This window comes from Heterodontus francisci, chromosome 24 (genome assembly GCF_036365525.1).
Source record: "Heterodontus francisci isolate sHetFra1 chromosome 24, sHetFra1.hap1, whole genome shotgun sequence".
NCBI lineage: Eukaryota > Metazoa > Chordata > Chondrichthyes > Heterodontiformes > Heterodontidae > Heterodontus > Heterodontus francisci.
Window position 1 is genome coordinate 16,359,171 of NC_090394.1, and position 23,590 is coordinate 16,382,760.

The window sequence follows — 23,590 nt, forward strand, 5'->3', positions numbered from 1 at the left end:
TTTTGAGGATGTAACTAGTAGGGTATATAAAGGGGAACCAGTAGATGTAGTAAATCTGGATTTCCAAAAGGCATTCGATAAGTTGCCACATAAAAAATTAATGGGCAAGATAAGGGCTCATGGTGTTGGGGTAATATATTAGCATGGAGAGAGGATTGGTTAATAGACAGGAAGCAGAGAGTGGGCATAAATGGGGCATTTTCAAGTTGGAAGGCAGAGAACAGTGGGGTGCTACAAGGATCGGTGTTGGGGACTCAGCTATTTACACTCTATATTAATGACTTAGATGAAGAGACAGAGAGTAATGTATCTACGTTTGCTGATGATACAAAGCTCAGTGGAAAGGTAAGCTGCAGGGAGGACATAGAGAGGCTGCAAAGAGATAGAGACAGGTTAAGTGAGTGGGCAACAAGATGGCAAATGGAGTATAATGTAGGGAGTTGTGAATTTGTTCACTTTGGTCGTAAAAATAGAAAAGCAGAATTTTTTTTTTAAAAAGGTGTGAAACTGGTAAGTGTTGACATTCAGAGAGACTTGGGGGTACTCGTACAAGGAATGCACAAAGTTAGCATGCAGGTGCAGCAGGATATGAGGAAAGCCTTTATTTCAAGGGGATTGGAGTACAGGAATAAAGAAGTCTTCCTAAAATTGTACAGGGCTTTGGCGAGACCGCACCTGGAATACTGTGTGCAGTTTTGGTCTCCACATTTAAGAAAGAACATATTTGCACTGTAGGCGGTGTAGCAAAGATTTACTAAATTGGTCCCTGGGATGAGGGGGTTGTCCTATGATGAGAGGCTGAGTAAATTGGGCCTATATTCTCTGGAGTTTAGCAGAATGAGAGGCGATCTAATTGAAGCATACAAGATTCTGAAAGGGCTTGATAGGGTAGAAGCTGAGAGATTGTTTCCACTAGTCGGGGAATCTAAAACACAGGGGATATGGTCTCAGGGTAAGGGGTTAATCATTCAGGACTGAAATGAGGAGAAATTGCTACACTCAAAGGATTGTGAATCTTTGGAATTCTCTACCCCAGAGGGTTGTGGATGCTCAGTCATTGAGTATGTTTAAGGCTGGGATAGATAGAATTTTGGTCTTGCAGGGAATCGAGGGATATGGGGAGGGGGCAGGAAAATGGAATTGAAGCCCAAGATCAGCCATGATCGTACTGAATGGCAGAGCAGGCTTGATGGGCCATATGGTCTACTTCTGCTCCTATTTCTTGTGTTATTGTCTATCAAAAATCTAACTCAGCCTTGAATAAATTCAGCGACCTTGCCTCCACTGCTTTCTGGAGAAGTGACTTCCACAGACAATGACCCTCTGAGGGAAAAGATTTCTCCTCATCTCAGTCTTAAAAGGAAGACCTCTTATTCTTAAACTGCATCCCCTCGTTCTCGTGTCCCCCACAACAGGAAACACTCTCCTGATATCCACTCTATCAAGTCCCCTCAGGATCTTATATATTTCAATAAGATCACCTCTCATTCTTCTAAACTCCAAATGGGTATAGGCCCAACCTGTTCAACCTATCTTCATAAGATAAGCCCTTCATCTCTGGAATTAGTCGAGTGAACCTTCTCTGAACTGCTTCTAACACAAATATATCCTTTTTCAAATAAGACCATAACTGTATACAGTACTCCAGATAATAAAAGCAAAATACTGCAGATGCTGGAAATCTGAAATAAAAACAAGAAATGCTGGAAATACTCAGCAGGTCTGGCAGCATCTGTGGAGACAGAAGTAGAGTTAACGTTTCAGGTCAGTGACCCTTCTTCAGAGCTGACAAATATTAGAAATGTAAAAGATTTTAAGCAAGTAAAACGGGGGGTGGGGCAAGAGATAACAAAAGAGGAGTTGATAGGACAAGGTCACAGAGAATAACTGACCAGAAGGTCATGGAACAAAGGCAAACGATATATTAATGGTGTGCTGTTTTTCAGTGGTGTTTAGTGATGGGGTCAAGGTCCAGGGGGAAGTAGGAAGAAGTGTCTGAGAGTTGGCGTTGAGCCTCTGCCAGGTAGACGTCAGTACGCCAAACAAGAACAGCACCACCCTTATCTGCAGGTTTGATGACAATGTCGGGGTTAGACCTGAGAGAACGGAGTGTGGCAAGTTCAGAGGGGGGCAGGTTAGAGTGAGTGAGGGGGGCAAAGAAATTGAGACGGCCGATGTCTCGCCAACAGTTTTCAATGAAAAGATCAAGAGTGGGTAAGAGGCCAGAGTGAGGTGTCCAGGTAGAGGGAGAATGATGGAGGCAGGTGAATGGGTCTGCTGGTCGGGGGGAGGGCTCCTGGTCAAAGAAGTGAGCCCAGAGGTGAAGGCGACGGAAGAAGAGCTCAACGTCATGCCGAGCACGAAATTCATTGAGGTGGGGTCATAAGTGGATAAAGCCGAGTCCTTTACTGAGTACAGAACGTTCGGCGTCAGAGAGGGGAAGGTCAGAGGGTATAGTGAATACAAGGCAAGGGGTGGGGTCTGAGGGAAGTGAAGGGGAAGAAGGATCTGGAGGGGCATTAGTCCCCATCAGCTGCTGGAGCTTGCTTTCCTTAACATGTGAAAGGAAGAAAAAGTTTTTTGTTAATGCATCGGATAAGACGAAGGATGAAATGAAACTGCGGAGTAGAACAGCTTTGAGATAAGGTGAGGCGGTGCTTCTGGAGAGAGAGGTCGAGTGTGGGCATGTGGCGGCGCATAGCACTGAGTGTAGATCTCAGGATGCGGCGAGAACAGCAGTCCGAGGAACGTTGCATTTCTCGGAGATATCTATAATCCTGGGTGGATTCAAAACACGAAGGATGAAACTTCAGTTGGAATCCACGTGGAATAAGTCGGAGCCGGAGACAATCACTGAGGATGGAGATGTGGCTGTGAAAACGGGTTTTGGTAGACACCTTATCAAACACCAGGAGGGAAATAGAAAGCAATGAAGGTGAACAAGGTAAAAGAGACAGACGAAAATCCTGTCCGAGAGAAGAGCAGAACTTCTTCAAGGTAGGCATTCCTGGAAGAGAAGTGGCAGTGAATTAAACACTAAAATAAAAGCAAAATACTGCAGATGCTGGAAATCTGAAATAAAAACAAGAAATGCTGAAATGTTATTTTATTTTAGTTTTTTTTAGTTTGGTTAGTTTGTTTCTACTGTGCCTACCCACTGTTTCTGTTGCTTAATTTTTTTTGATATGTTTGTGCTTGGCGTGCTTTGTGCTTTACAGTCAATTCACACCCTCTCTGTACTAATGCTTTGTCTTTCAGCACACCATTAACATCCCAATTGCCTTTGCTCCATGACCTTCTGGTCAGTTATTCTCTGTGACCTTGTCCTATCAACACCTCTTTTGTTATTTCTTGCCCCACCCCCTGCTTTACTTGCTTACAATCTTTTACATTTCCAATATTTGTCAGTTCTGAAGAAGGGTCACTGATCTGAAACGTTAACTCTGCTTCTCTCTCCACAGATGCTGCCAGACCTGCTGAGTATTTCCAGTATTTCTTGTTTTTATTTCTAGTTACTTGATTTTTTTCCTTCAATTCTTTGTTTCATCAGTCCTATAAAGGTTCTCTTGCATCCATTTTTCCAGTTCTGGCAAATGCTCTTCACAACAAATATCTATCTTCCCATTCTTTAGATGCTGATTGGCCAATGTTATGATTTGTAATGTAGATTTTAAAAGTAGCATTTTTTTCTCTATATTGCACTTGGGTCTCTTACTGCCAGCATATATTTGGAATCTTGATTTCACCTTGCTGCTTTGACAACTTTGACAATATTCTTTTTGAGGAAATATGAAGTCTTAGAAAATATGCTATAGTGAGGTAGATCCATGCTCAAATATAATTTATGTTGTATGTTAACAACTTCATTGCAAACTGCATGCCACCACTTCTGCTTCCACAATGGAAGACAGATTCTACAATTTATTTAGTTTGACCCTTTTCTGGGACCATCAAAAGTAGTAAAATAGGTACTGCAAATAACTTGTGACTTTTGGTAATTTAGTTGCTGTAGAACCTGAAAGCTATCCTATTCTTTGAGAACTAAAGACAAAAAAGAGAAAATAAAAAAAGCTGAAATCTGCACCTAAATAGAAAACCAGACTTTTCCAGAACTATTGGATGTTAGGAGGAAGACTTACCGTTTCTACCTAAATTCTCCTACTGGGGTGGGAGTGGGCAACTTCAAAGTTGGACTGGTTAGCTAATTATTGCTCGTTGAGTATAATGAATGAAGAAGAATGACTGGTAGCATCACTGAGAAGACAGATACCTTAATGTACGAAACACAGCGAAATAATATTATTACCTAAGGGCTCCTCATCTTGCATTTGATGTATTATAGGAAGTTTTGGATCTAGCCGTCCTTTGTACATTACACCGTCAATCCCTTGAAGCTCCACTTCTTCCTGAAAAGAAAACAGATAAAAAAACTAATCACCAATTAATATTTATTAAGTGAGGCCACCCTCTTCAGTGGCTTTTAAACAAAAATTTACCTTGAATAAAATACTTCAAATTAAAAATACAGTGTCAAGATATTTTTGTTTGTCGATATCAATGGGAAAATCTGTTCTTTGCAGCATTTTGACATTAAGTTATACTCAATACTACTAAGTACGAAATCTAACAGGAGAACTGACAGCTTTCACCATTACCAATCCATTATCAGCTTGAACATCATGACTCCAGCAAGGAGGTTTTTACCAATAAATATTTGACTTCCTCTATTTCAAATTACTTCCTCACTAAGCAACTGTTGCATTTTTAACCTGACTAATGTGACACTGGCCAAAAATTGCAAAAGGTAAATGAGTCAAAATTTAACGCAATAATTGGTGAAATATTTTAAAATGCAGCAAATTTAGAACATTGGTTATGCTGTTGAAGCCAAGATTCTTATTGGGTGGGATGTCCAGGGGTTACTGTCATTAAGGCTGGTACAGTATGCTAGGTTTCTGAACTGCTTTTTATTGTTACAAACAATTATGTTTATATCCATCTGTAAATGCACAAGTGACATAATTTGAAAAGTTTTTTTTTAAAAGTTGCTCACCATTAACTGGAGTCAACATTCTTCAAATAAAAATTGGAGTCAAAGGACTGAGTATAGGATTCCACATAAGAAGGTGGTGCAAACATTAAGCAGGAAGATTACTGAGGCAGTTAATGCAACCTTCACCAACTAACAACTGTTATAATGCAGGAATAGGTTTAATAATCTCATAAGACTGATAAAGATAAGTGAAGGCAAAGACTGTAACAAAGGCTTTTCATCTGCCATTCTCTGTCAATAACTGGGTGAAGGAAAACCTGCACTATTCACAGTGAACCTCGACCATCAATACTGCTCTTGTTAACTCCACACTGCAGTCTGAACTCTCACTGCCTGCCATGAGGGAGTAGTGCTATTCTGGAAGGAGAGGTGTTTAAGGCAGCCAGCTGCTACAATCACAGGGAAAACACAGAAACCTGAGTGAAAAGAAGTGTTATTGGCAATTGGATTCCTCTAACATGCAGACCAATTTTAACTGCGGGTGGAGAATGGTGGAAGATGGAAGCATGCTCACCACCGCCAGACTCAAGCCATTTTAAAGCCAGGGACTCACTGTCCTGCTGCTGGCGCCAAGCAGGCAGCTCGCCGTCATTAAGAGAGCAGGAAATCAGCCGACTCCCTTGCTGAGCTGCTTCACAGTCGGAGCCTGGGGAGGGAGAGGGGTAATCCCAGGAGGTGAGGTGGTGATACCAGGGAGTAGCTAAATGAATCAACAGTGGACTGGGGTTTTTTTGTGGGCCTAGGAAAGTCTCTCTTGCTTCTCCTGACCTCAACAAAGAAAAACTGAAGGGAGTTAAAACTAACAAAAGGAAACATTGTGCATAATTAGCAGAAAAGATCTACAGCTGGAGGCAGGATTCCAAAAGGAGAATAGGAGCATAGTGGTTATATTACTGAATTAGTAATCCAGAGATCTGGACTAATGATCTGGAGACATGAGTTCAAATCCCACCATGGCAGCAGGGGAATTGAAATTCAATTAATAAATACATCTGGAATAAGCAGCTAGTAGCTTTAGGAAAGGAAATCACAGTTCATATCTGTTCTGGCCCACAGCAATGTGGTAAACTCTTAACTGCCCTCTGAAATGACCTAGCAAGGCACACAGTTAAGAGCAATTAGGGATGGGCAATAAATGGTGGCCTTACCAGCAATATATGTATCCTGTGAATAAATTAAAAATTTCTGGAAGAGAAGTGAGGGGTTCACAAGTCATTTAACTATCTAGTGAACAGTCAAAGTATAGAATGGGTGAGAGGAGCTGAGAGTGGAAGAGTGCCTTCCCTCCACATAGACTACAAAAATGCCTGTTTTGGCGAGAGACCATTGAACTTTGTATTTGTGGGAATCCTGATAATAATGAAGTGCTTGTTCTCTTTGCTTTACTGGTACACTGAGAAGGCAATAAACTCTGAGGTTCACCTGAATAGAACATCAGTGACTGACTTCTACAAAAGCAATATGTTGAGTCTGGAAGGCTGTAAAGTGTCTAATCGAAAGATGAGGTGCTGTTCCTTGAGCTTGCTTTCAGCTTCATTGGAACACTGCAGGAGGACGAGGACAGAGAGCTCAGAGTGGTAGCAAGTTGTAGAATTAAGACGACAGGTGACCGGGAGCTCGAGGTATGCTTGATGACTGAACGAAGGGGTTCCGCATGCATGCTCTCAACCTCTCTCTTCAGCAGCACAGACTCACTCAAGTTCAAAGCTGTCCTGGTCTACAAGTAACTTTCATGCCACACAAGTGTCAGGCAATGACCAAATCAAACAAGAGAGAATCTAACCATCTTCCCATTGATGTTCAATGGCATTACCATCGCTGAATCCCCCACTATCAATAATTGCTACAACAGCAGGTCAGAGGCTGGGAATTCTGTGACGAGTAACTCACCTCCCATCTCCTCAAAGCCTGTCCACTGTCGACAAGCACGTCAGGAGTGTGATGGAATACTCTCCACTTGCCTGGATGAGTGCAGCTCCAACAAGAAGCTCGACACCATCCAAGACAAAGCAGCCAGCTTGATTAGCACCTCATCCACCACCTTAACCATTCACTCCAACCACCACCAGCATACAGTGGCAGCAGTGTGTATCACCTACAAGATGCACTGCAGCGACTTGCCAAGCTTCCTTCATTGGCATCTTCCAAACTTGCAACTCTACCACCTACTGGAACGAGGACAGCAGTTGCATGGGAACACCACCACCTGAAAGTTGCCCTCCAAGTTACTCACCATCCTGACCTGAAAATATATCACTGTTCCTTCACTGTCTCTGGGTCAAAATCCTGGACTCCCTCCTCAACAGCACTGTGGGTGTACCCACATCATATGGACTACAGAAATTCAAGACAGCGGCTCACCAACACCTTCTCAAGGGCGATTAGGGACGGGCATAAATACTAGCCTTGCCAACAACGCCTACATCCCAAGAACAAATTAAAAAAGAGTTTTGTTTTATCCTTCGCCTCTTCCGGCGCTTTAACAAAATCTTTTTTTCTTCCTTTCAGGTATGAAGGATCGCAAGCTTTAACAACTCATGGGTACCAACGACCCTCTGGATCATTCTTTGCCTTCACTTTCCTCTGGCCCATCCCTTCTTGGAATCTCAACCCTTGCCATATACCAACGATACCGTCTAACATTCCCCTCTCTGACCTTGAACTAACTGTCCTTAGCAAAGACCTTAGCTTCATCCCCTTATGGCCCAACCTCAATGAATTTCGAGCTTGGCACACCACTGAGCTCTTCTTCTGTTGCCTTCACCTTTGAACTCACTTCTTTGGCCAGGAGTCTTCACCCAACACAGCAGACCCTTTCATCAGTCTCCAGTATTCTCCCTCCACCTGGCCTCTTACCCTGTCTAGCTCTTTTCACTGAGAACTGCCAGTGTGATATTGACCACCTCAATTTTTCTGCTTCCCACCCTCTAACCTGTCTCCCTCTGAACTTGCTGCACTCCCTCTTTTAGGTCCAATCCTAACATTGTCATCAAACCTGCTGATAAAAGTGGTGCTGTTGTTGTTTGGCGCATTGACCTCTACCTAGCAGAGGCCAAACGCTAACTCTCTGACACTTCCTTCTACCTCTCCATGGACCATGAGCCCTACAAAAGGTCAAGCCATCATTTTCCAGGCTGTCACTCACCTCATCTCCTCTGAAGGTCTTCCCTTCACAGCCTCCAGCCTCAGTTTCCCAATGCCGTACAGCCCACTGCTACCTCTGTCCCAAGATCTACAAACAGGACTGCCTGTTAGACCCATTGTTTCAGCCTGTTCCTGGCCCACTGAACTGATTACTTCCTATCGTTTTTTATTCTTTTGTGGGATGTGGGCATCGCTGGGTAGGCCAGCATTTATTACCCACCCCGAACTGCCCTTTAGAAGGTGGTAGTGAGCTGCCTTCTTGAACCGCTGCAGTCCTTGACACTATTTTGTCTCCCCTTGTCCAGTCTGTTTCCACCTACATCTGTGACTCTTCTAATCCTCTCTATCACTAATTATTTCCAGTTTTCTGGCCCTGTTTCCTCTTCAACATGGATGTTCAAACCCTCTACACCTCCATCCCCAACCAAGACAGTCTGAGGGCTCTCTGCTTCTTCCTTGAACGCAGACCCAAACAGTCCCCATCAACGACCACCCTCCTCCGCCTGGCTGAATGTGTTTTCATATTGAACAACTCCTTCTTCAACTCCACTCACTTCCTCCAAATAAAAGGTGTTGTTATGGGAACCTGTGTGGATTCTGGATATGCCTGCCATTTTGTGGGATATGTGGAACATTCTTCGTTCCATTCCTACTGGGGTTCCCTCCTTCACCTCTTTTTTTGGTACATTGATGACTGTATCAGTGTTGCTTCCTGCTCTCACCCTTAACTGGAAAATTTTATCAACTTTGCTTCTAATTTCCACCCTTTTCTCACCTTCACATGGTCCATCTCTGACTCTTCTCTTCCCTTCCTCGACTTCCCTGTTTCCATTTCTGGGGAGATGCTATCAACGTCTATTCACTATAATCCCACTGACTCCCACAGCTACCTCAACTACATTTCCTCACACCCTGCTTCCTGCAAGGACTCGTTTCCATTCTCCCAGTTTCTTAGTCTCTGTCATATCTGCTCTACGATGCAACCTTCCATACCAGAGCTTCCAACATGTCTTCCTTTTTCCTCAACTAAGGATTGCCCCTGTTGTGGTTGACAGGGCCCTTGACTGTGTCTATGCCATTTTCCACACTTCTGTTCTTACCACTTCCCCTCCCTCCAGATCCACAATAACGTTCCCTTGTTCTCACCTTCCACCCCGCCAGCTTCCACATTCAATGGATCATCCTCCACCATTTTCGCGACCTCTAGTGTGATGTCACCACCAAATGTATCTTCTCCTCTTCCCCTTTCAGCAGTCCAAAGGGACAGTTCCGTCCACAATACCTTGGTTCACTCCTTAGCCACCCGCAACACCCCCTCCCCTTCCCATGGCACCTTTCCATGCAAGTGCAGGAGAAGCAACACCTGCCCTTTTACCTCCTCTCTAGTCACCGTCCAAGGCTCCAAACACTCCTTCCAGGTGAAACAGCAATTCACTTGTGCTGCTTTCAGTTTGGTATCCTATCTTTGCTCTTCACTATGCAGTCTCCTTTACACTGGAGATACCAAACGCAGATTGAATGACCACTTTGAGGAACACTTCCGTTCAGTCCGCAAGTGCGACTCCATGCTTCCAGTCACCTGTCATTTTAATTCTCCACCTTGCTTTCATGCTGACATCTCTGTCCTCTGAGGAGCAAATAGCAAACAAGGGGATAGAGACTGAGGATTCTGACTACAAGAACCAAGGAGAAAGCAGGAAATATATTTGCACTGAAGGTTATTAGATTATGGGATGCTTCACCACAAGTGGATACTAAGACAGAGATTAGAATATCACTTAAAAAGAAAATGGATTAAGCATTTGAAAAGGAGAAATATAAAAAGATGGGGTTATAGAATGCAAACACCAGCACAGGTTCCAGGGGCAGAATTACCTCCTCCTTTGCTGTAATTTCTATCATTCAATGAAAACTCTCCTTTATTACCTCCAAGCCCAGGGAGTGGTTTAGAAAATGTTTGTGCTGAGTTGAGTTTAAAATAATGTGCTCTGTGAGTGAGAGCCCCAAATACTGAGCCAGTCCTTTGTGCAATCTCTCATTTTAGGTCGGGGCAGTCTGTGCTGGTAGTTATGATCTGTGATGTCCAAATGCACACTGGCTTGGACTGATGCTCCCAGTTCAGAGCTCACACAGAACCTGAGTGCAACCTAGATTTCATGAAGGAAAGGAGAGAGATCAGGCCGCTTAAAAGTGGCACAAACTAGGAGCCTGACTGTACCTTTGTGCAGCACAGAGGGCGATAGTTACAGGGTGAATATCAGTGGTTTATGGGATTACTATAGGAAGGCAGATAGCACCCTTTGTAGACAGGGTCGAGAGTAATGCATGGTTTGTTACCTCCCTGTTGCCAGGGTGAGGGACATTGCAAACTAGCTTGAAAGGATATTGGAGAGGGAGGAGGAGGATCCAGTTGTTGTGATGCATATTGAGACCAACAACATAAAGAGGTCCTGTTTGGAGAGTACCAGGAACAAGAGCTCAGTTATAGGGCAAGACCTCAAGGGTTGTAATCTCTGGATTATTACACAAGCCACATGCACATTGGATTGGGATAAACAGATTAGGGAGGTGAGTACGTTATTGAACGAGTGGTGTGGGAAAGAGGGGTCCAATTTCATGGGATGCTGGCATCAGTATTGGCACAGGAAGGAACTGTACCACTCGGATGGGCTTCACCTGAACCGGGCTGGGACCAGGGTCCTACTGGAAAGGATTAAATAGGATGGTCACAAGGACTTTATACTAATGAGTGGGGGGGTGGGGCAGGGGGAGAGCTCAGGTTGAAAAGGTAGTAGAAATTATAGTTCACCATCAAATGAAAGGGAAGAGAGTAGAGTACCAGTCAGAAATTGTGCTTTAGCTACTACAGGTAAAGAAAAAAACTAAAAGATGTAAAGTAATTAAACCAGAAGAGAGAAATAGGAAACATGAGAGTATAACATTAGAGCTGAAGGACAGGTTCGGGTGTGTGGCCCAAATAAGCATTCTTTATACAAATGCCTGGAGTGTAAGGAACAAACTGAATGAATTGCAGGCACAAATTTGAACTTGAAGGGTATGACATGGTAGCCATTATGGAGAAAAGTGCATACTGGTTGGCCACTTAAGCACCTCAATTGGCCTTTGGGCAGGAAGGCTGTCTTCGGCTTTTTCCACCCCCGACGTAATCGCCGTGCGACAGGAAGGTGACGGGCCCTCGCCCCCCACCTTCTGTCGCAATTCTATGGACAACCCGCCTCCTACCCTTTCTCCAGGAGGCCCATTTATTTCTGTCCAATATGTCCTAGAACCAAGAAGGGGGAAGGCTATATTAGATGTAGCAATGAGTAATCAGCCAGATTTAGTTAACACCCTAATGGTGCGTGGACATTTCTCAAATAGCAATCATAATATGATCGAGTTCAAAATAATGTTTGAAAGGGAGAAACGTGGAACAGCTATTCAGATTCTAGATTGAGATAAGGCTGACTTCAATGTAATGAGAAGTAGATAGTTCACAGCAAACTGGGAAAATCTTTTAATGGGTAACATGACAGGAGATCAGTGGGATGTATGCAAAAAAGAATTTGTGATACAGAACCAGTTTATATCCCTGAGGAGCAAGAGTTTACTTGCCAAAACAGCCATGGACAACTAAAGAGGTAAGAGACGACATAAAAAGAAAAGAAAAAGCATATAAAATTGCAAAAAACAGCACAGATTCTGGCAAATGGGAGAGATACAAAGAACAGCAAAGGGTGACAGATCAGATAGTAAGAGCCACAAAAAGGAAATATGAAAAGAAACTTGTGAGGGATGTCAAAATCAACACAAAAAACCTTTACAATTACATTAGGAAAAAGAGGGCAGTCAAAAGCAATGTGGGCCCCTTGAAACCTCGGAATGATGATACTGTCATTGAAAATATGGAAATGGCAGACATGCTGAATAATTACTTTGCACCAGTATTTACAGCTGAGGAATAGATCAGCATGCCAAACATCCCAAGGAAACTAAAGGTGAATCAGCGACAAAGGCTGAACAAAATTAACATAAGCAAAATAACAGTAATGAAGAAAATAATGGCATTAAAGAGTGACAAATCCCCAGGACCAGATGGTTTCCATCCCAGGCTTTTAAGTTCCCTTGATTCATGAACCGTTCCTTTAGATTGGACAATTGGGTATATCTCAGGTTTTAAGAAAGGTAAGAGAGGGGAACCAGGGAAGTATAGACCAGTTAGCCTAATATCTGCAGTAAGGAAATTACTAGAGTCTATAATTAAGGATAGGGTGACTGAACACTTTGAAAACTTGCAGCTGATCAGACAGAACCAGTATGGATTTGTAAAGGGTAGTTCATGCCTGAAGAATCTGATTGAATAAATTGAACAGGTGACTATAGTAGTGGACAGGGGAATGTCTATGAATGTTATTTATATGGACTTTCAGAAGGCCTTTGATAAAGTCCCTCATAAGAGACTGTTAGCTAAAGTGAAAGCTCATGGAATTGAAGGCAAATTATTGACCAAGCTGGGAAATTGGCTATGGAATGAGACAGAGAGCAGGGATAATGAACAGGTACTCTAATTGTCAGGGTGTGACCAATGGTGTTCTGCAAATATCTCTGTTGGGGTCTCAACTATTGACTGCATTCATTTATGACTTAGATGATGGGATAGAAAACCACATATCCAAATTTGCTGACAACACAAAGATCGGGGAAAGGGGGAGCTGTACCGTTGGGACAGGCTTCACTTGAACTGCGCTAGGACCAGTGCCCTGACGAATCATATAACTAGGGCTGTAGAGAGGACTTTAAACTAATGGGTGGAGAGTTCACGTGAGTTAATGAGAACGGACAAGGCAATAGTGCAGGGTAGCAACACGGGTAATCATAACCAGAGTATGACAGAAAGGGACAGAGTGTACAAACATAATCGTGCACCAGCAAATAAGGTCGGACGAGGGGAAAATGGTAAAAAAAAATTAAAGGCTCTTTATCTGAATGCATGCGGTATTCATAACAAGATGGATGAATTGATGGCACAAATAGCAATAAATGTGTTTGATATGATAGATATTACAAAGACGTGGTTGTAGAGTGATCAAGGCTTGTAACTGAATATTCAAGGGTATTTGACATTTCGGAAGGATAGGCAGAAAGGGAAATGAGGTGAGGTAGCTCTGTTAATAAAGGATGAGATCAGTACAGTTGTGAGAAATGTTCTTTGCTCGGAAGTTCAAGCTGTAGAATCAGTTTGGGTGGAGATAAAAAAAAAGCAAGGGAAAGAAGTCACTATTGGGAATAGTTTATAGGCTCCCGAAGAGTAACAGACTGTAGGACAGAGCATAAATCAAGAAATAATGGGGGCTTGTAAGAAAGATACTGCAATAATCGTGGGCGATTTTGATCTTCATATCAATTGGACAAATCTAATTGACAAAGGTAGCCTTGAGGATGAGTTCATAGAGTGTATTCGGGACGGTTTATTAGAACAATACATTCTGGAACCAACCAGAGAACAGGCTATTTTAGACCTGTGTCATGCTTAAGAGAAGTGCAGCAATGAAAGTACAGAACCAAACTGAAGAGTTACAAAAAATTGACTTTTCCTTTAAAAAAAGTGGACAATGTGCTGCCAAATGGCCGCCGAAGGTCGGGCTGGCTTGGCCTGTATATTCAAATAGTCTGTTTGTTAAGGACAAAAGAATGCATTCCAGGCTAAGAGGTGCCAATTACACCCATCCTGAAACCATCAAAAGACATTCCTGAATTGAATGGGTTCTTCTGAAACAAAAAGGAGAAGTAGCCACATCCTGGTCCATTGTTGGCCACCACAGGGAAGGGGCCACGTGTCTCCTAACAGAGGCAAATGTGAGAGACTTTACCGTAAAAAGTAGCTCTCTGGAGAGAGGGGAGGGATGGCAATAACATCACAAAAAGCCTGTCCAGCTGAGAGCTGTGAAGGATCCAGCAAAAACCAAAGAAGGAGCCCTGCTGCATATTCTACACTTCAACTTGGTGCAGTAGAACTGAAAATGACCACCACCTGCAGACTGAAGTCTTCACCACCAGAAAATCTACAAACAACCCAGGCCTGCACCTTTAAAACAGAAAATGTCTGAGATGAGTCAACCTCATTTCAAACCGCTTACCCTTTTCCTCTCTATTTATCTATTCTCGTGTGTGTGTGCGCGCGTGTGAATGCATGCATAGATGGGTGTGGTTGAGACCATTTCGGGAATGAATATCGTTCAATAAATAGTTAATCTTCTGTTTTAAACCTGCAAGAAAACCTGTCACTGTCTGTTTATTTGACAAATAAAACACATGGGGTTAAAACCCTAGTAACAAAAATACTGGCTGTGGTCAGTTGGGAAATGAACAGTGGGAACCACCCACACCCTTTACCACCTGGTAATGTGTAATGAGACAGGATTAATTAATGACCTCATAGTAAAGGATCATCTAGGCAAGAGTGATCATAACATGACATTTGAGAGGGAAAAACCTGGAACTAGTGTCTTAGACATTAAAGGCAATTACAAAGGTATGAAGACAGAGTTGGCTACAATGGACTGGGGAAATAGGGTAAAAGGAACACGGTACATAGGAGCAGGAGTAGGCCATTCAGCCCATCGAGCCTTCTTCGTCATTCAATATGATCATGGACGATCATCTACTTCAATGCCTTTTTCCGACATTATCCTCAAAGCCCCTTATGTCACTTGAATTCGAAATCTGTCAATCTCTGCTTTAAACATTCTCAATGACTGAGTTTGCACAGCCCTCTGGGGTAGAGAATTCCAAAGATTCACAACCCTCTGAGTAAAGAGATTTCTACTCATATGTGCCCTAAGTGGCTTCCCCCTTATTTTTAAATTGTGTCCCCTAGCTCTAGACTCCCCAACAGGGGAAACATCTTACCTGCGTCTACCCTATCTATTCCTTTAAGTATATTGAGATCACCTCTCATTCTTCAACATAAGCAGTGGCAGACATTTAAGGAGATATTTCATAACTGTCAAGAAAGATGTATACCATTGTGAAAGAAGGACTCTGTGAGAAGGATGCACCATCCATGGCTAACTAAGGAAGTTAAGGATGGTATCAAATTGAAAGAAAAGATGTACAATGCTGTGAAGATTAGTGATAGGCCAGAAGATTGGAAACATTTTTAAAACCAGCAAAGGATGACTAAAAAAAATAAAGAGCGAGATATTCAAAGATGAGAATAAACTAGTGTTACGACCAGATGAGAAATGTGTCTAGGGGTATTTTTACTGTCTTCACCTGGTCTTATTGTAACAGGGTTTAATTTTAAACACATTGTGTTTTGAGCTCGCCCTTTGTGAATCCTTGTTCACAGCTTTCCAATTAGAAGGCAAAGACATGAGCACAAACAGGCTTTCTTCGGTTTAAAGCAGAAAAGTGAAATTTATTCAAATTTAAACAACACTAATTTGGTTAATGCCTACGGATATATGACGCACCCATGCTAGCATGCACACGTGATAGACACATGCAGATAGGGACAGAAAAGAGAGGAAAATATAAGGTGAAAGGTTTGAGGCAGTCTCTGAAGGGGGTTTCTGGTTACTGTTTCTGTGGTTCCAGCTTGCTGTAGAGTCTTTGATTGTAGACAGCTTTTCATTGGGACCCAGGATTCTTCTTAAACCTTGTTCAAGGTAGGAGATTTTTCTCTCTTTGAGGTTCTCGTGTCCTCAATGGTTTCCGAAGCTGGTGTGAGTGAGATGAGAGCAGACAGGAGAGAGATGTTCTCAAACCAGGAGCTTTCTGATTTCAAACACTGTTTTCTCCAATTTAAAACTCTCTCAGTTCCAACCTCTGCAACAGCCAGTTAGTCATGTGACTAAAACTGATCTGACCACTTCTGTATATTGGGGAAGCAACGACTGGGTCCCCATTGTTCCAACACTGTTGGTTACTATGCAAATGTCTTTCCTGTTAGAGGCTTGCAATTTTAAATTTTAACGTTCATGTGTGCCTCAGTCTTGGCAGGTGGGTGGGGGGTGGAGGGGGGGTTTGCCTGACACTAGCAAGAAATATAAAAACAGGCAGTAACAGGAAGAGAGTAGCTAAATTAAATGTTGGTCACTTAGAGGATGAGAATGGGGAATTAATAATGGGAAACAAGGAAATGGCAGACTTTGAACAAGTATTTTGTATCATTCTTCATGGGAGTCGACACAAAAAAACTCCCAAGAACAGTCGAAAATCAAGGGGCAAAAGGGAGGCAGGAACTTAAAACAATCACTATCACCAGAGAAAAAGTACTAGGAAAACTAATGGGACTAAAGGTTAACAAAGTCCCCTGGACCTGATGGCCCAAATCCTAGGGTTTTAAAAGAAGTGGCTGCAGAGATAGTGGATGCATTGGTTTTAATCTTCCAAAATTCTATAGATTCTGGAAAGTTCCTAGTGGACTGGAAAACCACAAATATAAAACCTGTATTCAAGAAAGGAGGGAGACAGAAAGCAGGAATCTATTGGCCAGTTAGCCTAACATTTGTCATTGTGAAAATGCTGGAATCCATTATTTAACAAAGAACAATACAGCATAGGAACAGGCCATTCGGCCCTCCAAGCCTGCGCCGATCTTGATGCCTGTCTAAACTAAAACCTTCTGCACTTCCGGGGTCCGTATCCCTCTATTCCCATCCTATTCAGTTAGGAAGTAGTAGCAGGACATTTAGAAAATCATAATGCAATCAGGCAGAGTCAACATGGTTTTACGAAAGGGCAATTATGTTTGACAAATTTATTTGAGTTCTTTGAGGATGTAACAAACAGAGTGGATAAAGGGGAACCAGTAGATGCAGTGTATTTGGATTTTTAAAAGACATTCAATAAGGTGCATATAAAAGATTACTGCTCAAGATAAGAGCTCACGGTTGCCAGTTCTGATGAAGGGTCACTGACCTGATACGTTAACTCTGCTTCTCTCTCCACAGATGCTGCCAGACCTGCTGAGTATTTCCAGCATTTCTTGTTTTTATATTATATAAGAGCTCATGGTGTTGGGGCTAACATATTAGCATGGATAGAGGATTGGCTAACAAACAGACAGCCGGGATAAATGAGTCATTTTCAAGTTGGCAAAATGTTGCGCGTGGAGTGTTACAGGGATAAGTAAATTCAACTATTTACAATCTGTATTAATGACTTGGATGAAGGGACCGAGTGTACTGTAGCCAAATTTGCTGACAATAAAAAGATAGGTAGGAAAGAAAGTTGTGAATGGACACAGAGTCTGCAATGGATATAGATAGGTTAAGTGAGTGGGCAAAAATTTGGCAGATGGAGCATAATGTGGGAAATGTAAGGTTGTCCACTTTGGCAGGATGAATAGAAAAGTAGATTATCATTTAAATGGAGATAGACTGTGGAGTGCTGCAGTACAGAGGGATCTGGGTGGCCTTGTACATAATCACCAAAGTTAGCATGTAGGTACAGCAAGTAATTCAGAAGGCAAAAGGAATGTTGTCATTTATTGCAAGGGGGATTGAAATATTAAAGTAGGGAAGCCTTGCTCAACTGTTCAGTGTGTTGGTGAGACTACACATAGAGTGCTGCATACAGTTTTGGTCTCCTTATTTAAGGAGGGTATACTTGCATTGGAAGCAGTTCAGAGAAGGTTCACTATGTTGATTCCTGGGATGAAGGGATTGTCTTAAGAGGAAAGATTGAGCCTATACACATTGGGGTTTAAAAGAATGAGAGGTGGTCTTATTGAAACATACAAGATTCTGAGGGACTAAAAGCAAAATGATTCTGATGAAAGATCACAGACCTGAAACATTAATTCTATTTCTCTTTCTACAGATGCTGCCAGACCTGCTGAATAGGTCCAGCACTTTCTCTTTTTAATTAAGATTCTGAGGGAGCTTGACAAGGTAGATGCTGAGGGGATGTTCCCCCTCATGGGGGAATCTAAAACTGGGGGGGGGGGGGGAACAGTTTCAAAGTAAGGGATGGAGATGAGGAGGAATTTCTTCTCTCAGAGGATCATTACTCTTTGGAATTCTCTACACCAGAGAGCAGTGGAGGCTAGGTTATTGAATATATTCAAGGTTGAGTTAGACAGATTTTTGATTTACAAGGGAGTTGAGGGTTAAGGGGGGCAGAAAGGAAAGTGGAGTTGAGGCCACAACCAGATCAGCCATAATCTTGTTAAATGGCAGAGCAGGACTGAGGGGGCAAATGGTCTACTCCAGATCCTATTTCTTATAAGTAAATAGAAGCATAAAATTACAAAGAAATATTGACAGAGTAAGTGAATGGGCAAAACTATTGCAAATGGATTTCAATGTAAGTCCTTTGGACCTAAATGGGATAGAATAAGGGATTTTGTTAATGGGTGAAAAACTAGAAACAGTGGAGGTCCAAAGAGACTTGCGGGCCTAAGTATAGATAATTAAAATGTCATGAACTGGTACAGAAAATAATCAAAAAGGCTAATGGAATACTGGCCTTGATATCGAGAGGAAAAGAATACAAGTGGGTAGAAATTATGCTTCAGCTATACAAAGCCCTGGTTAGGCGACACCTGGGTGTCCTGTGGGCCAAAAACCTGGAACTTCCTTCCTAACAGCACTGTGGGTATACCTACCCGGCATGGACTGCAGCAGTTTAAGAGGGTGGCTCACCACCACCTTCCCAAGGGCAATTAGGGATGGGCAACAAATGCTGGCCTAGCCAAGCGATGCCCACAGCCCATGAAACAAAGAAAAAAAGTTATTGTATTCATATTGGTTATGTGGGTAATTTAAGCGTTTTGTGTATTACCATCAGTTATTGATGGAATTAAAGTCCCTCCTCCTCTGGTTCCTCCCAAGAATTGCCCCCTCGACCTTCAGATTCCCCTCCCCTTCATACTTGATTTCCCTTCTTCACCCTTCTTGAGATTCGCCTCCTGGTTTTCAGAACATCTTGCAAAACAGCTGTTAGTGCATCACCACATCACAGTCAGAGAGACTGAACCACAGAGTAAACACAATAACATTTGCTGAGATTATGACAGCAGATGCCACTTGATCAGATGCCATGTGGTCAGAATATCATGCAGTCAAATCTTCAGGAATGCCTCCGACCAGACTAGCAATCCTAGGCAGGAGACAACCGCTGGGGACCAAAAGTATAGTCGCCAGCAGTCGGGTAAGTCACCAGGAAGGGGTTCAGAAGGGCCTTGCAATTGAGGGTTGCAGTGGGGCTGGGGGAGTGGTGGAAGAGTCGGGGTGCGGAATGAAGTTTCCAGGTGAGGCTTAATCTTGGAGGAGTGCTCCTGCTCCTCATGGCCCACAAGGAAAGTCAAAAAATGTAAAATGGCTTAGCTTTTTGGGCCTCTTATGACCACAAATGCACTTCCTGCTGGGTTGGCCTGCTGGGAAAGCTACAACAGCTTCTGATTTAAATAGCAGCGGCGCTCCAACAAAGTCATTGGAGCCTGAGCTGCACATTAAAAGGATGACTCCTGCTGGTTCCTGGAGGGTATCCTTGCTGCCCGGTTCAGAAGAGCTGGTTAAATTCAGAGCCTATGGGAAGAAAGCAGGACTTCGGCAGGTAAGGCCAGGTGATTTTAACTGCCCGCTCACCTGCTCTGCTGGGTGTGCAGCATCAATATCATTCCTGTAAGGTTTATCTGCATGTATAAGAATCCACTTTAATCTTACAGCAAACATCTAACTCTTGTGATGAGTTTCTCAGTTTTTTAAGAAGTGAAAATAGAAGATGGACAAGGAGTCGTCACGTCAGAGTCATTATGGCACGGAAGGAGGCCATTCGGCCCATCAAGTCCTTGCCGGCTCTCTGTCGAGCAATCCAGTCAGTCCCATTCCCCCGCTCTATCTCTGTAGCCCTGCAAGTTTATTTCCCTCAAGTGCCCATCCAATTTCCTTTTGAAATCGTTCATCATCTCCGCTTCAACCAACCTTGTAGACAGCGAGTTCCAAGTCATTACCACTCGCTGCGTAAAAAAGTTCTTCCTCACACCCCCCTGTAGCTCTTGCCCAAAACTTAAAATTTGTGTCCCCTAGTCCTTGTACCATCAGCCAATGGAAATAGTATTTCTTTGTCTACCTTATCTAAATCTGTCATAATCCTCTATCAAATCTCCCCTCAATCTCCTTTGCTGCAAGAACAACCCCAGCTTCTCCAATCTAACTTTGTAGCTAAAATCCCTGCAAAGGTACTCCAACATTACATGAAGACTTAAAGTTAGGAGCTGATAACTGGTCTAGGATAGAGTGCTCACTATGATCCAATCAAGGTATACCTTTGTGGCCAATACAAAGCAAATTTACTTTGGTAGCTTTGCACGATACAACTTTATCATAAAATGTTAATGCAAGAATGAAATTGACTGTCCAGAAAGACATTGTAAAGCTGAATAAAGAATACGTAGAAAATTGATTCTTTCAAGGACAACAGGGATAAAGAGAATTATGGGAATGGACCCAGACAAGACTTTCTGTGCAGAAGACAGGAAGCTGCACAGAAACATACAGCACAAAAGCAGACCATTCAGCCCATCGTGCCAATGCCAGCTCTTTCGTAGAGCTATCCAATTAGATTCTCTCCTTGCTCTTTCTCCCATAGCCCTGTAAATTCTTTCCCTTCAAGTATTTATCTAATCTCTTTTGAATGTTACTATCGAATCTGCTTTCATTACCCTTTCAGGCTGTGCATTCCAGATCACAACAACCCACTGTGCAAAAACAAAATGCTTCCTCATGTCACTTCTGATTTTTTTCCCAGTCATGTTAAATCTGTGTCCTCTGGTTATCGACCATTCTGCCTTTAAAAGAGCTATCTCTCCCCACCCCCCACCCACCACCCTGCTCTTCCCCACAGCCCTAAAAAAAAATAATTTTCAAGTATTTATCCAATTCTGTTTTGAAAGTTACTTTGAATCTCTTCCACCACCCTTTCAGGACATACATTTCAGGTCACAACTCAACGTGTACATTTTTTTCTCATCTCCCCTCTGGTTCTTTTGTCAATTACCTTAAAACTGTGTCGTCTGGCTGCCGACCCTCCTGCCAGTGGAAACACTTTCTTCTATTTACTCTATCCAAACCCCTTATCACTTGGAACACCTCTATTAAATTTCCCCTAACATTCACTGCTCTAAGGAAAATTTCAGTTTCTTTAGTCTCCTCACATAATTGAATTTCCTCACCACAGGTACCATTCTGGTCAATCTCCTCTGCACCCTCTCAAAGACCTGAATATCCCTCCTAAACTGTGATGCCCAGAATTTACCACAATACTCCAGCTGGAATCTAACCAATGAGCTAGAAAGTTTTAGCCTAACTTACTTGCTTTAGTAATCTATGGCCTTGCTATTAATCACCCCACCCTTCCTCCAACAATGATGAGGGAGGCTCAACCTCATTGAATGCAACCCCAACCCTCCGTGCTTGGTGCCTTTTTTAATGACAACAGATATTGGGATATTCAAGTGGTCCCTTATGCAGAGGCAAGACACATAATTAACATATTTAATTTGAACTCTCAACACAATTGGAGTGCACCCCCTCGGACCCCAAGGATGTCTTTGGCCTCCTGCCAACCCACCCTGATCTCCAGCCCCCTGATTGCCAATTTCACCCCAAGCCCTGTTCGCAGGCCCCACACCACATCCTCATCACCGATCTCAAGCATCAGCCTGCAGCCCCCACACCCTCCCGGCCCTGACTGGTGACCTCCCCCACTCCTGATCAGTGGGGACTGTCCCCAAGCGTCACCATTTACACCCTCTTGCTGCTGGTGTTCTCTCCCACCCGCCAACAGCTTGTCCATTTACCGTCTGGCAGATGGAGCTACAAGATGTTAACAAGGTTTGGCCGTTAAATTCAGCCAGGTCTCCATGTCCCTGGCTTTGCCCGGTTCTTCAGCCTCAGCCTTCCCATAAATATCGAGGCCTGTGTCGCTGTTTATCAAGGAAGGTTCCAGTATACTTTCTTTAATAGCCTTATCAACTAGTCCTGCTGCCTTCAAAGATTTTTGTACATAAACACCCAAGTCTCTCTGCTCCTGCGCCCACTTTAAAATTGTACCATTTTCTTTACATAATAAATGTTGCTCATTTACTAAAGGTGCAGTGGTCTGAGATAATTTTTCTAACGGGAGTTTCTACTTGTGTGTCGGATAAATGAAGGATCTTGAGCTAGATTGGCAAAATGTAAATTATAGAGTCGGTGTGAACTTTTCCTGAACAGCAAGGTCTGCTTCAAACTTTAGATGCAAAGGAACTGAAGTATAATTTAGAATGAGGCTCTTATAAGCAATAGGATGGGAAAGAACATTGAACAAAGAGGGGGGCCAGGCTAAAACAGATCTCCAAGAGACACTGTCGGAGATGCTCTCCCTCTTCTTGCAAGGTGAAGCATTATTGTACACGAAGATTGAGCAAAAATCGAGATTTTATCTCAGCAATTATTTATCAAAGGGTAGTGCAATGGAGAATCTGACATAACAATCTACAGAAGAGTTGAAATTAATTTAACGCCAAGATTTTAGTTACGCATTTGTTAGGAAACTTTTAAATAAAGTCAACAAAAAGTACAAAAGCAAAATACTGCATATGCTGGAAATCTGAATCAAAAACAGAAAATGCTGGAAATACCCAGTAGGTCTGGCAGCATCTGTGAAGAGAGGGAAACAGAGTTAACATTTCAGGTCTGATGAAAGGCCATTGAACTGAAACGTCAACAGAAAGTACCTTGGTTAATAATCTTAATAAAATATATACAAGTGTGTTACAAAATAAGAGCATCACATTTTAAATGTGCTTTTGCAAGGAAAGTGAAATAATTGCTATTAATAAGTGTATTTACCCGTCTGTACATTGGATTGGGGTCGCCATACTGATACACTGTTTGAAGATTCAGATTCCGGCTATTACGTCTGCCAACCGGACCAGTAACAGTGTGAACACCCCCACATGGCCGATTAGAATTTCTGGACCACTGGTTGTCATAGTATTCATTATGAATACTACTAAAAAAAATGAAATAGAAGAGAAGTCAGCAATTAGTCACAAAAAATGTTCTCTATGATAAATTTAAGAAATCAACATTGAAGACACTGAAAATCCACTAAGTAGTGTATTATTTTTACATCAATTTGTAAAGGTAATTTGATGACCTTCAGATCATAGGCTCTCAAACAGTGCAGAATACCCGAATAATGATGCTCAGTATGAGGTTCATCAAGTTGCCTTTCTTCTCAAAAGGTTAAGCAAATCTCAAAACGTTTCAAAAGCTTGCAAGGTGACAACATTGAAATTTTTCTTTCAGGGCGTGAATCTTCATCGGTTCTGACAAAAGGTCATAGACTTGCAACGTTAACTCGGTTTCTCTCCACACAGATACTGCCAGCCCTGCT

General features: G+C 42.6%; 1 protein-coding gene across 3 annotated transcripts in view; it reads right to left on the minus strand.

The window, feature by feature from the left end:
• The window catches only part of LOC137383216 (glutamine-rich protein 2-like), a 190,684-nt gene that overhangs the window by 39,839 nt on the left and 127,255 nt on the right, over positions 1 to 23,590 (minus strand). For 2 of the 3 annotated variants that reach the window (XM_068055706.1, XM_068055708.1), the window contains exons 14-15: positions 23,041 to 23,203; positions 4,307 to 4,406 (exon numbers count right to left, since the gene is read on the minus strand). In XM_068055706.1, coding sequence (XP_067911807.1) covers positions 4,307 to 4,406; positions 23,041 to 23,203 — 263 coding nt within the window. The remainder of the gene's footprint in view (positions 1 to 4,306; positions 4,407 to 23,040; positions 23,204 to 23,590) is intronic. The other variant, XM_068055707.1, reaches the window with a different exon arrangement.